The following is a 14,602-nucleotide window of genomic DNA, read 5'->3' on the forward strand; positions in this document are numbered from 1 at the left end:
ATTAATGACATGATTAAGGAAAAGTAAACAGGTGTGTCTATGAATATTGACTTCTGTCTCCTTTTACTAATTAATCTGTAGGGTTGTAGACCATATAATTCTAGTCTATGATCACATTTCATACTTTGGAAGAGGTTCCTTGGATCTAATGTCAAACTGGAGCAGTTCTCTGATCTGAGAACTTTGCCTTCAAAGTTTGGCTAATGAGCTCTGTCTCTGTATGACATCTACCCAGGATCTTCTGGTTTTCATAGTCTCTCGTGAGAAGTCTAGTGTAATTCTGATAGGTCTGCCTTTATATGTTACTTGACCTTTTTCTCTTACTGCTTTTAATATTCTTTCTTTGTTTTGTGCATTTGGTGTTTTGATTATGAGATGGGAGGAATTTCTGCTCTGGTCCAATCTTTTTGGAGTTCTGTATGCTTCTTGTATGTTCATGGGCATCTCTTTCATAGGTTAGGGAAGTTTCCATCTATAATTTTGTTGAAGGTATTTACTGGGCCTTTAAGATGTAAATCCTTGCTTTCTTTTATACCTATAATTTTTAGGTTTGGATTTCTCATTGTGTCCTAGAGTTCCTGGACGTTTTGGGTAACAAGCTTTTTCTTTGACTGTTGAGTCAATGTTTTCTATGGAATCTTCAGCATCTGAGATTCTATCTTCTATCTCTTGTATTCTGCTGTTGATGCTTGCATCTATGACTCCTGGATTCCTTCCAAGGTTTTCTATCTTCAGAGATGTCTCACTTTGCAATTTCTTTATTGTTTCTATTTCCATTTTTAGATCCTGGATAGTTTTGTTCAGTGCCTTCACTTGTTTGGTTTTTTTCTGAAATTCTTTAAGGAATTTTTGTGTTTCCTCCTGAAGAGCTTCTACCTCTTGATCCATGTTCTCTTGTGTTTCTTTTAGGGATTTTTGTGGTTCCTCTTTAAAGACTTCTGCATGTTGACCCATAATTCTATATGGGATTTCTGTATTGCCTCTTTAAGGGCATCTACCTGTTGACCCATGTTCTCCCATATTTCTTTAAGGGATTTTTGTGTTTCCTCTTTAAGGGCTTCTACCTTTTGATCCATATTCTCTTCTATTTCTTTAAGGGATTTTTGTGGTTCTACCTGTTGACCAATGGTCTCCTGTATTTCTTTAGGGGAGTTATTTATGTTCTTCTTGAAATCCTCCATCAGCGATATGAGATGTGATTTTAAATCTAGCTCTTGCTTTTCTGATTTGATGTAGTATGCAGGATTTGCTGTTGTGGGAGAACTGCGTTCTGATGGTGCCATGTTGCCTTGCTTTCTGTTGGTAATGATCTTGCATTTGCCTTTGGCAATTTCATTATCTCCAGTGTTAGCTGGTCTTGCTATCTCTATCTTCTCTGTCCTGCAGGCCTGTGTTACTGTACTCCTGGGATTCCCTTTCTCTCCAATGCCCTGCAAACAGCTGGTTCTCCAGGAAGTATCAGGTGATGGGGTCTCCCCTGTGGCAGACTTGGCAATGGTCGAATGCCCTGCAGGCTGCTATTTCTCAAATGTCCTACTGTTGCCAGATCTTGAATACCCTGCTGATGCTGGTTCTCGAATGCCCCACTTCTACCAGTTCTAATGTCCTACTGGTGCCAGTTCTCCAATGACCTGGTGATCTGGAGTTTGCTTGGTAGTGGGTCCCAGAGTGGCTCTGGGCCTCGGATGCCCTGCTCCTGCCCATTCTCCAGAGAGTATCAGGAAGTATGATTCTCCCCATGTCAGAAATGGCACAGGTCTATCACATCAGATGGAAAGGGCTGGTGGGGGTGGGGAGGAGGGAGGGGTAGAAGGGACAGAACGGGAGTGGTGATCTGGAGGTTGCTGGGTAGTGTGTCCCAGAGCAACTCTGGGCCTCTAGGGGTGCAGGGTGATTCTTACCAGATGCCATCATCCTGTTCTCCTGCTCTTTCTTCAGAGAGTATAGGAGATAGGATTCTCCCTGTGTCAGAAGTGGTACAGGTCTATTACAAAGGGGCAGTGGCGGGGGGTGGGGGGGGGGGTGGGGGGGAGCCTGAATTAACCTTTTAATTACCAGCAGCAGCAGCTTCAATCCTGGTATGTTCTAGTACCGGGCACTCATTTTCTCCATAGACTTTTACTAAAAATTAAATATCCCAAATCATTTGCTACTTTACCTAAAATATAATTCTTTTAACTAAAAACATATTCTTATTATCAGAATACTATGTGTATTCAATAAAGACAAGGTCTGAATTTACAGTTGTTACACTCTCTTACCCTGACCCTCACTAATTTATCTCGCCCCCTATAAGGCAGAATGCAGACTGCTAAGGGAATTTAGACATTAGGGCATTGCAGGGTAAGGGGAGTGTCAGTGTTACCCCCCCCCCCCCATGATACGAACAGTGCCTTCTCTGGGATAAAACTTTTAACTTCTCCTAAAGTGATACTGATTTTTGAAAACGGGTCTTAGTCATGTATCTAATGATTAATACAAAAGGCAATTGTCATGTTACTTGGTAGCATGCAAGCAATCACATAAAGAAAGCCATCAGCTAGTAGCTGACTTCAAGGTGTTCCTTGCTGTCCTGGGACCTGACAGTGCAACATTTACAATCATGTAAAGTGAACCTGGGAAAAAGAAGTTGACAGAAGCTATTCCTGGGGGACTTAGACAAAGAAAAACCACCCAGCACTCACGCTCACCTTTTGCTAAGCCATTTTCTCCTTTGGCCTGAGAAGTGGAAAGGGAGAGAGTAGAAGGTTCATTCTCAACATATCTGATGGAAAACACCAAGTGATTGCCTATATGGTCATACCGCACGACTGCCAACTGTAGAATAAATTCTTTTTATTTATTGGATATTTTATGTATTTACATTTCAAATGTTATCCTTTTTCCCAGTTTCTCCTCAGGAATCACCCTCTCCCATCCCCCCATCCTCCTGCATCTATAAGGATATTCCCCATCCCACCCACTCATACCCATCTCCTCATGTTCCCCTACAATGGGGATTTGGGCCTTCCCAGGAACAAGGGCTTGAGCCTTCTGAGGAACGAGGGCTTCTCCTCCCATTGATGCCTGACAAGCCATCATCTGCTACATATGTGGCTGGAGCCATGGGTCCTTCCATGTGTACCCTTTGGTTGGTGGTTTAGTCCCTGGTGATGGTCCCTGGGAGCTCTGGGGGGTTCTGGTTGGTTGATAATGTTGTTCTTCCTATGAGATTGCAAGTCCCTTCAGCTCCTTCAGTCCTTTCTCTAACTCCTCCATTGGAGACACTGTGCTCAGTAAAATGGTTGGCTGTGAGCATCCACCTCTGTATTTGTCAGCCACAGGCAAGGCCTCTCAGGAGACAACAATTACAGGCTTCTATCAGCCAACACTTTTGGCATCCCAATCGTGTCTGGGTTTGGTGTCTGTATATAGGATGGATCCCCAGGTAGAGCAGTCTCTGGATGGCCTTTCCTTTAGTCTATGATCCACATGTTGTTCCCATATTGACTTTAGACAGGAGCCCTTCTAGGTTAAGAATTTGGGCTGAGCAGTTGTGGCGCATTCCTTTAACCCCAGCACTTGGGGAGGCAGAGGCAGGATTTCTGAGTTCGAGGCCAGCTTGATCTAGAGTGAATTCCAGGACACCCATGGCTATACAGAGAAAGAAACCCTGTCTCGAAAAACCAAAATAATAATAATAATAATTTGGAGATAAGTATCTAACAAACATGAAGATAGCAGGGACAGGTAAACTGTATTTCAACGAGGACGTTGATTGCAAATGGCAGTTGTCTTGTATTGTTTCATCAGACTAATGGACTTCCAGAAATCTGGATACTCGTATTCTAGAAATACACAAAAACAAAATCAAATAACATTTGTTACAATTTAGCCAGAATAAACAGAAGCCCTCAGAAACCAAAACCCTTTAAACAATCATTTATAATGTTTCAACAACTTCATCTCTGCTACAGAAGCCTCAGTGGTGAGCCCAGGGTAGGTCTCTCCCAGGTCAGAACTGTACCAAGGCAGAATCTCTCGCCAGCACCATGAGCACTGTGCCTGGGCTCTGTTCTTCACAGAGGCTTGCTGCAGAAGGACTGAGGGAACGCCCACGCCAGGGGCACATAACATATTTTCCCAGTCCACTGTGAGCTCCAACTTTTAACAATGCTTTTTTTCTAATGAGTCTTAACATTTTAGTTTTCCATTCCTACCTGGTATGATTTCTCTTCTGGAAGAAAGCAAATCCTACGATGAGAAGAATAATCCCCAAAAGGGCCATTTTCATGTAGAGAATGATCAGCAAGGAAGGTAGGGTGCTGCTGGTACCTTTAAATACAGCTAAGGGTAACAACAATAGTTCTAAGCAAGAAATTAGTGGCAAATACCTTCAAAATCATTTAAAATAGTCCTAAAGTTTTAAAGAATAGTAAAACCTGAAAACATTATGAAGTATAATTCAAATACAGGTCATAGCATTATTTCAGGATCAAGTTTAGGAATCAAGTCTCTTTGGACTTGATTGTCATTGCCATATATTTTAAACTGAATAAATGCACACTAAATGTTGTTAAAACATACAATTAAATAAGTAAAAATGGGCAAAATTTCCCATGCAAATTTTATTTTATTTTGATGAAAATATAATTATATCACTCCATCCATTCCTTTTCCTTCCTCCACCGTCCTCCAGGTCCCACCACCTACCAATGCTCCCTCTCGAACACCTAACTTCATCTTTCTAAACTGTTACTGTTGCATATTTATACATGATATGAAAATACCAATTGGGGGCCATCCTGAGGGCAGACTGGTTCTCCCACTCTTAGCACCCTTAGTTAGCTGTAGCTCTTTGTCTAAGGGTGAGACCCAGTAACATTTCCCCTTCCATTTTTGCTTATTTATTGTTCAGGTCTTGAGTAGGCAGCCATATTATTGAAGTTTCACGGGTGAAGCTTCCCTGACATTTCTAGGAGACATAATCTTCCCACAGATTTCCAATTTCTCTAGCTCTTACACTGTTTCTGTCCACTATCATACAATATTCCTTGAGCATTGAATGTAGAAACTATGTTGTGAGTGTATCCATGGGAGCTAAGCATCCTATCATCTGTGTTCTATGTATTTTGACCCTTTGTGGCTCTTTGTGATGTTTTCTATTGCAAACAGAAGCTTCTTTGGTAATGGTGAAGAGCCATGCTTATTGGTGAGTATGGGGTATTTAAAATTTAAATAGGCATTATGGTGGATTAGAGGAGAGCTGTGACAGATTCCTCTCTGACATCAATAACTCTCATTAACATTTTGAGTCTTTAGATAGGTCTCCACTACCAGTCATGAATTTTCTCCTCTTGAGTGAGCCGTAAACATAACTGGACAACTATTGGTTGCTGCCAAGATGTGATGGCCACTATCACACCTTAGTGACCAACCTTGCGGGTCATTGCTGTGGTTCTTAAGTTTAACACCTAGGTGGTACCACCTGTTGCTTCCCACTCTGGTCAGCTTGCACAGCCTTTTTGGTAACTAAGAATTTTATTCTTTTAAGAAAATGTTTTCATGTGAAATCAGCTAAGATCCTCTAAGCTGTCTGTCTGAAAGGCATCTATGATGCATCTTTGATTAAAAAAAAATCTGTTCTTTTGCAAGGAAATTTTTCCTTTTCACTTTTTAAAAAAAGTAAGAATTTCACAAAGGATTATGTTCATATTCACATCTAACTCCTGTCAGATCCATACTCCACTTTGTTACCCCACAAACCTTGTGTATGTTTTTTAATAGCCCATTGGCTTCAGGTTGTGTTGTCCATATACTCCTGGGTTGGAACCTACCAGGAACAATACCCTTAGAGAGAATTGACTCTCTCTCCTTAAGAAGCTATTAACTGTCCATAGCTCCTCATTTGGAAGAGCAAGGACTCATGCGATCCTTTCCTTTCAATATTGGAATATTGACTGTCATGGTCTTGTTTGTGTCTTGTACAGAAAACTCCATTGCTATGAGCTTGTGAGTTTGGAGATCCCGTCATGTCCAAATGCTTTTTTTTTTTCTCTGAAATTCCTTGATTGGTGACTTTTACAGTCTTTCTGCTTTTTTCTTTCTTGACCAGTTGAGAGATTCTGCTTTAACCACTTTTCACTGAAAAAAGACACTTTCTCTAAAGAGATATGAGAGTTGCACTAAATATGGGTAGAATGATGCAAATTAAGAGGGTGGTTTTATTCTATGTCCATTTTGTAGAATAATAGACAGTGAGCTCCCCATCCTGGGTATACTTAGTATACCAGGTGGCTTTAAATCCAAGCAGAAGTAATTTGCAACATTTACAATATTCAGGGCATTAGTGAACCCATGTGCATTATTCATCCATCAGTTGATGGACAGCTTAGCTGTGTCCATGTTCTAGTTATTAGGACTAAAGCATCTATGAATTTTGATGAGCACATTATCTGTGTGGTCATATAGGACACCTATTTCTCATTTTCTGAGAACCAGTTACTTTGTTCTCCACAGTAGGTGCACCAATTGCTCTTCCATAAATAGTCTCTACATCCATTGGCTTTTATTTTCTTAATATTAGCCTTTCTGCATGGATTAAGGTTAAAAATCTCAAAGCAGTTTTAATTTGCACTATTCTGATGGTTAAGGATGTTAAGACAGTTTTTAAAATATTTCTTAGCACTTTGAACTTCTTCTGAACACCCTCTATCCAGCTCCATTCTCATTTTTCAATTTGGTTGTTTAGGCTTTTGCATTGCTATGCATATTCTAAATATTCATCTTCTGTCAAATCTGTAGAGATAGTAAAGATTTTTCCCAATCTATAGACTGCCTCTTAATTCAGTTAACAGTTTTCCTTTGCAGTATAAAAACTTTGTAATCTCATGAAATCGCACTTGCTGAATTTTTATCTTATTTTCTGAGCATCCAGAGTCCTATTCAAACGTTCTTCCTTGAGCCTCATCTCTACAGGGTACTCAATATACTAAGGGCTCTTTCTTGTGGAAGATTTAGAATTAGGGATCTAACATTGAGATCTTTAATCCATTTGGAATTTATTTCCATGCAAAGAGAAGAATCAACTTTCATTCATCTACATATTAATATCCAATTTCTTTTTTATTTTTTTTATTTTTTATTTATTTTCTATATTCTTTGTTTACATTCTAAAAGCTTTCCCCTTTCCCTGTCCCCCCCTCATATGCCCCATAAGTCCTCTTCTCTCCATCCATTCTCCTATCTTTCCCCCTCCCTTTTCTCTGTCCTTGTACTCCCCTACAATGCTGGATCAAACCTTTCCAGGATCAGGGCCCTCTTCTTCCTTCTTCATGGGAATCATTTGATATGCTAATTGTATCTTCAGTGTTCAGAGCTTCAGGGCTAATTAATATCCACTTATCAATGATTGCATTCCATGTGTATTCTTTTGTGATTGCGTTACCTCCCTTAGGATATTTTCCAGTTCTATCCATTTGCCTAAAAAATTCATGAATTCATTGTTTTTAATTGCTGAATAGTACTCCATTATGTATATATACCACATTTTCTGTATCCATTCCTCCATTGAGGGATATCTGGGTTCTTTCCAGCTTCTGGCTATTATAAATAAGGCTGCTATGAACATAGTAGAGCATGTGTCCTTATTGCATGCTGGGGAATCCCAAATAACCCTATTAAAATGGGGTACAGACCTAAACAAAGAATTTTCACCTGAAGAAATTCAGATGACCGAGAAGCACCTTAAGAAATGCTCAACATCATTAGCCATTAGGGAAATGCAGATCAAAACAACCCTGAGATTTCACCTCACACCAGTCAGAATAGCTAAGGTGAAAAACTCAGGAGACAGCAGGTGTTGGTGAGGATGTGGAGAAAGAGGAACACTCCTTCACTGCTGGTGGGATTGTAAGATGGTACAACCACTCTGGAAATCAGTCTGGCAGTTCCTAAGGAAACTGGACATGATACTTCCGGAGGACCCTGCTATACCTCTCCTGGGAATATCCAATTTCTTAACACTATCTTTTTCAGAGACTATCTATTCTTCAGTGAATATTTTCAGAATCTACTGAAATATTGGGTGGTTACAGATGCATGGACTTTTATGTGGGTACAAGATCCTGCTGCATTCATCAATATATCTGCATTTGTACTAATACCATTCTGGTTTTCCTGCTTTGCCTGCATAGTACAACTTGAAGTTGGGTCTGATGACACTTCCAGTGACGTTTTGTTATCAGGGTTCTTTTAGATGATGTACAAGCCATCAAATATTGCTAAGTGAGGATGAAATGTTCTAATCCATCTGAAATGGTTACTCAACACTAGCTTCAAGTCAGGGGGAAGTGGGTTTAGGATAGTGCCTTGGTGGCCTACTAGATGGAAGAGGTTAGGGGAAGAGGACTTTTTTGTGGGGGGTAACAAATTGAAAAAAACATATGAGAACACATTTATGGGTTTTAAGACAGCCAGGACTGTGTATAGAGACAACATATTCGAAAATACTAAAAATTTAAAAACAAAATTCACATATGGTCTTTGGTTTCCATCTACTGAAACATAGATCCTAAAAGAATTTCCAACAAACTAAAAGTGTCTTTAGTATGCCAATAAAATAACTGGTGTCTAGAAGCTCTTAGAGAACTTCATGGCTGGGGTTATCACCAGAAAGACGAAAGTATAATTAAAGAGTTAGGACTTGGATCCCTATATTACCACAATCATTACTACTTAACCTCTTGTGAAGAAAGAATGGCTGGAGATTAAGTTATTTGCCAATGATCAAGAAATAACCCTCATGACTATGTAACAAAATCTTACTATAAATCCTGAACAGTACAGTTTAAGGAGCTTCTGTATGGGAATAACATCAAGTAACTGGGGAGCACAGAAATCTTGGAGGTAGCTTGAAGCTCTATATTCATTCCACAAAGGGACCTATGAATCTCTTCAATTTGTCAATTTTTCAAACTGTCAACTTGACCGAGCCTAGAGTCTCAGAGGCCAACATGCTATGCACAGCACCAACCTCTGTCCAGGTGAAATAGGTTAGCAGGAGTCTGAGGAGCTAGCAAACAGCTTCATGTTTACTGCCTCAGTTGTTATCCTGCCTTTACCCTTTCTTGCCCTAAACAGGTTTTGGCTACTCTATATGTCACAAACACAATAAACTTAAAACATTTATCTCTCATAGAAGAATCAGTTAAATATCAATTACTTCTTCCTTTTTAAAAAAAGGTGCTCTTTTTTTCTATATCAAGTCCAAGTGGATCAAGAATCTACACATAAAACCAGACACACTGAATCTTATAGAGGAGAAAGTGGGGAAGAATCTTGAACACATGGGCACAGGGGAAAAGTTCCTGAACAGAACACCAATGGCTTATGCTCTAAGAACAAGAATCAACAAATGCAAAATCATAAAACTGCAAAGCTTCTCTAAGGCAAAGGACACGGTCAATAGGACAAAACGACAACCAACAAATTGGGAAAAGATCTTTACTAATCCTACATCCGATAGAGGGTTAATATCCATTGTATACAAAGAGCTCAAGAAGTTAGTCTCCAGAGAGTCAAATAATCCTATTAAAAATGGGGTACAGAGCTAAACAGGAAATTCTCAACTGAAGAAACAATGGCTCTAAAGCACCTAACAAAATGTTCAGCATCTTAGTTCTCAGGGAAATGCAAATCAAAACAACACTGAGATTCCACCTCACACCAGTCAGAATGGCTAATATAAAAAACTCAGGGGACAGCAGATGATAGAGAGGATGTGAGGAAAAAGGAACAAGTCTCCATTGTTTGTGGGATTGCAAGCTGGTAAAACCACTCTGGAAATCAGTTTGGTGATTCCTCAGAAAATTAGACATGGTACTACCTGAGGACCCAGCTATACCAATCCTGGGAATATACCCAGAAGATGCTCCTACATGTAATAAGGATGCATGCTCCACTATGTTCATAGCTGCCTTATTTATAATATCCAGAATCTGGAAAGAATGCAGATGTCCTTCAACAGAGGAATGAATACAGAAACTGTGGTATATATACACAGTGGAGTACTATGCAGCTATTAAAAACAATGAACTCATGAAATTCTTAGGCAAATGGATGGAACTAGAAAGTGTCATCCTGAGCAAAGTAACCCAATCACAAAAGAATGCACATGGTATGCACTCACTGATAAGTGGATGTTAGCCCAAAAGCTCAAAATAAACTTACAATTCACCCAGCACAGGAACCTCAAGAAGGAGGACTTAAGTGAGGGTGCTTTGGTACCATTGAGAAAGGGAATAAAATACACACAGGAGCAATAAAGGAGACAAAGTGTGGAGAAGAGACTGAAGTAAAGGCCACCCAGAGACTGCTCTATCTGGGGATTTATCCTATAAACAGTCACCAAACCCCGACACTACAGTGGACAACAAGAAGTGTCTACCAAAAGAAGCATATCATGGTTGTCTCCAGAGGGGCCCTGTCAGAGCCTTACAAATACAGAGGCAGATGCTAGCAGGCAAACATTGGTCTGAGCATGGGGTACCCAGTGGAGGATCTGGAGGGTGGTCCGGAGGAGCTGAAGGGATTTGCAGCTCCATTGGAAGAACAATGATTTTGGCCACCCAGATGCCCCAAGACTCCCAGGGACTAAACCATCAACCAAGGGGTACACATGGTTCCAGCCAAAAAATGTGACAGAGGAATGCCTTGTTGGGCATCAGTGGGAGGAGTGGCCCTTGGCCAGGTGAAGGCTCAATAGATGCCCAAACAAAGGGAAATCGAGGGGGGGAGGTGGGAGTGGGTCGGCTGGAGGGGCATATACATGGAGGCAGGAGATGGGAGGAGCGGTTGGGAGTCTTTAGGGAGGAGGGAAATTGGGAAAGGTTTTACCATTGGAAATGTAAATGAAGATGATATTCAATAAATAAAATATAAAAAAATAAAAAATTTTAAAAAAGGTGCTCACCTTGATTCAGTTCTATGACCACAGTCTTGTTACCAGTCGAATGATAAACCCAGCAGGACACAGTAGACACATTGTTCTGCTCCCAGTGGCATGTGCTCCTGACAGTCACGGTGCCATTGCTGTGTGATTCATTCTCAGTGACACAATCCCCATCTGGAGTCCAAGAGATCTGTGCCGCAGGCTTGCCTGCAATTGCCTCACAAACTGCAGTTCTATTTTTCCCTAGAAAGTTGGTTACTTCAGGGGGCACTGGAGAAATGGAAAGGAAATAAAGATGCAGCCTTGTCACAAATTTCGAGGACATTTTTTCTAACTAAAATTGGTGACCTGAAATAGCACAATATGTGACATTGACACTTACCCAGTACTTGGAGGTCATAGACCTTTTCGAAATTCCCTTCAGGTGTTACTAAGTCACATGAGTATTGCCCCTCATGCTGGAGGGACACTGCACTGATCTGAAGGTCGGGACTGAGGTCAGGTGTGGAGGCCCAGGTGATGCTCCTGTTCGAGCAGCTGGTTTCATTGATGTCCCTTGTATCTACTTTGTAGGCTATTACGCAGGAAGGCTGTCCTCTGGGGATTATTATCCATGTTATTAATATTGCTTTTGTCAGTGGAATAGAAGGACAGAAGAGCAGAGCCTTTGTACCCATCTGAACAGATGTAGTGTTAACTGGATACACACAGAAACAATGAGAAAAGGAAACCTGTGAGTTAGGTCTGTCCACAGTAACTTTTATGAAGTCATACTAGAACAGTGCTTGGCTAATGGAAGTATTACAGCAATAGTAGATTTTTCTCACATTTCTTTGTTTCTGTATGTTCAACCAATCACAATTAAATTCGTTATTCATCTTCTAAAGTATATATTCAGACATGTCAGCTACACGCAACTTGCACCATAAATCTTCACATTACTTGTACAGTGATGTAAAGAGTCCATGATGGATGCAAGTTTGCTCTGAACAAAATTATCTGTTGCAATCACGTGTGAAAGAAGTCAGTAATGTCATCGTTTTAACAGGAGTAGAACTCGATGGGAATAAGCATTGCTTATGATAGCCATTGCATTAACATCTCCACTGTCCTATTTAAATATCACTGGCTTCTTTGGGGATCTCAAGTCCTAACAAGTCACATCCAAATAAAGGTTACTAATCACACAAAGAAAGAAATTCTTCAACATAGACCTGGGAGGGTGCTAATGCCACAGTCTTCCCCTTACTCCCTCTAAGATGGCAAAGGTTTAAAAGCAAGTGTTCAGGGTCCCTCACACCGTAACACTGCATCACCAAAGTGCTGCTCATCCTAAATCTCTCCAACAGCCAAGTCATTAGTTACTGTTTCTAAACAAGGTCAACTCTTATCTTCTACAAGATAAGCAAGAAAATTACCTTCTGTCATAGGTGACAAACCTTTCTGCATTGGTTGATTCCTATCCACACAACTTGGCCCTGGAAAATACTTAAATGTGAGTGTTTAAATATTCATATCATTATAAGATAATAATTTGAAGTTTTATCATCACTGATATGTTAACATATTGAAAAATGCATTTATAAGATATTAATATAAGATATTAATCAGTTGTTTCCCATGTGTGAGTAACTTTATTTTACCAAATAGTTTACAGTAGCCCTGACTTCCTTCTCCAGCCCCTTGCCAGGTCCACAGTAGGCATACCACATAAGCTGACTTGATTAAACTCCTTTCTCCAGATCTCATGCCCTACGTAAAGTTATTTGGACCAATAATGAACACTTCCCATAGATGACGAAACAGAGTCATTCTCAAACCTATAGAAACAAAATCACAAAGAGTACTATCTCTTGCTTCCTTCCAGATGTTCTACCTTGTGACTGAACAGCCAAAAAATGAAGCAGAAAAGGGTTGGAGAAGGATTTCCTTTTTCCGTTCCTTCCTTGAGTTCACAATTAGAATGCTCTGGAACCAGGCATGGTTGCACAGAGTGGGGAGACTGGAGAATCATGATGTCAGAGAAGCTGGCCATATCGGAAATTTTGGGCCAACCTGAACTACATACACTGCTTTCTAAGAAAAATAAATTGCCATAATCAGCTTCTGAAACATTGACCTATAATAGTTCCATGCTTTCCATGCAATAATGAAAGACACGGGAAAGAAAAGTAGACTTGTTTGCTATACTAAGCTACCTACACTACTATGAAGTGCTAGTGTGTTTTTACCAGTAAAATTGGTCTAATTATAAATGTATATTCAAAACAAAAGCAAAAGACTGCCTATGCTAAATATCAGAGGAGACAATGAAAGTACAGAAAATCTCCAATTAAGAACATAAAAAGAGGTGACTGAGCACACGGGTGCAGCCAGGAACGTAGGGAACAACCAAGTATAAGATCACTTGGGACAGGGTCCACCAGGGCCCCACTTGCACCCAGGAGCTGGCCATCACCACATCCATCTGTGCACCTATCCAGCCAGGGGACATCTGTTCTGCAGGGAGTCCTGCATTTACAGTTAGAGGTGAGGCCATCAACTTCACTCCTGCGACTGAGCAGGCAGATACAGTCAGGAGGGCAAAGAACACCCGAATGTAAGATCACTTGGGACTCAGTTCTCCAGGGCCTCACCTGCACCCAGGAGCTAGGCATTGCCACAGCCCTCTGTGCACCTACCCTACCAGGGGAGACTGAACTTGAACTTCTAGCTAGAGCAATTAGACAACAAAAAGAGGTCAAAGGGATACAAATAGGAAACGAAGAAGTCAAATTATCACTATTTATAGATGATATGATAGTATACTTAAGCCACCCAAAAAACTCCACCAGAGAACAACTACAGCTCATGAACAACTTCAGCAAAGTGGCCAGAAATAAAATTAACTCAAAGCAGTAGCCTTCCTATATTCAAAGGATAAACAGGCTAAGAATGAAATTAGGAAAACAACACCCTTCACAATAGACACAAACAATATAAAGTATCTTGGGGTGACTCTAACCAAACAAGTGAAAGAACTTCAAGTCTCTGAGAAAAAAAAATCGAAGAAGACCTCAGAAGATGGAAAGATCTCCCATGCTCATGGATTGGCAGGATTAATATAGTAAAAATGGCCATCTTGCCAAAAGCAATCTACAGGCTCAATGCAATCCCCATCAAAATCCCAACTCAGTTCTTCATAGTTAGAAAGAGCAATTCTCAAATTCATCTGGATAACAAAAAAAAAACAGGATAGTGAAAACTATTCTGAACAGTAAAAGAACTTCTGGGGGAATCAGTGTCAAAGACCTCAAGCAGTATTAGAGAGCAATAGTGTGAAAAACTGCATGGTATTGGTACAGTGACAGGCAGGTAGATCAATGGAATAGAATTGAAGGTCCAGAAATGAACCCACACACCTATGGTCACTTGATCTTTGACAAAGGAGCTAAAACCATCCAGTGGAGAAAAGATAGCCTTTTTAACAAATGGTGCTGGTTCAACTAGAGGACAGCATGCAAAAGAATGCAAATCAATCCATTCTTATCTCCTTGTACTAAGCTCAAGTTCACGTGGATCAAGGACCTCCACATAAAACCAGACACACTGAAACTAATAGAAAAGAAACTGGGGAGAGCCTTGAGCACATGGGCACAGGGGAAAAATTTCCTGAACAGAACACCAATAGTT

At 40.4% G+C, this 14,602-nt stretch overlaps 2 protein-coding genes across 5 annotated transcripts in view; both read right to left on the minus strand.

The window, feature by feature from the left end:
* The window catches only part of LOC127665494 (cell surface glycoprotein CD200 receptor 2-like), an 86,609-nt gene that overhangs the window by 54,510 nt on the left and 17,497 nt on the right, over positions 1-14,602 (minus strand). The window lies entirely within an intron of this gene.
* Positions 2,550-14,602, minus strand: part of LOC127665496 (cell surface glycoprotein CD200 receptor 2-like) — a 29,542-nt gene continuing 17,489 nt past the window's right edge. Inside the window, exons 2-6 of one of the 3 annotated variants that reach the window (XM_052157826.1) lie at positions 12,349-12,408; positions 11,313-11,627; positions 10,952-11,200; positions 4,200-4,314; positions 2,550-3,827 (exon numbers count right to left, since the gene is read on the minus strand). In XM_052157826.1, coding sequence (XP_052013786.1) covers positions 3,794-3,827; positions 4,200-4,314; positions 10,952-11,200; positions 11,313-11,627; positions 12,349-12,408 — 773 coding nt within the window. In that variant the 3' untranslated portion in view covers positions 2,550-3,793. Of the gene's footprint in view, positions 3,828-4,199; positions 4,327-10,951; positions 11,201-11,312; positions 11,628-12,348; positions 12,409-14,602 lie in introns of all 3 variants that reach the window. The other 2 variants (XM_052157825.1, XM_052157828.1) reach the window with 2 other exon arrangements.

Source organism: Apodemus sylvaticus, chromosome 15, assembly GCF_947179515.1.
Source record: "Apodemus sylvaticus chromosome 15, mApoSyl1.1, whole genome shotgun sequence".
NCBI lineage: Eukaryota > Metazoa > Chordata > Mammalia > Rodentia > Muridae > Apodemus > Apodemus sylvaticus.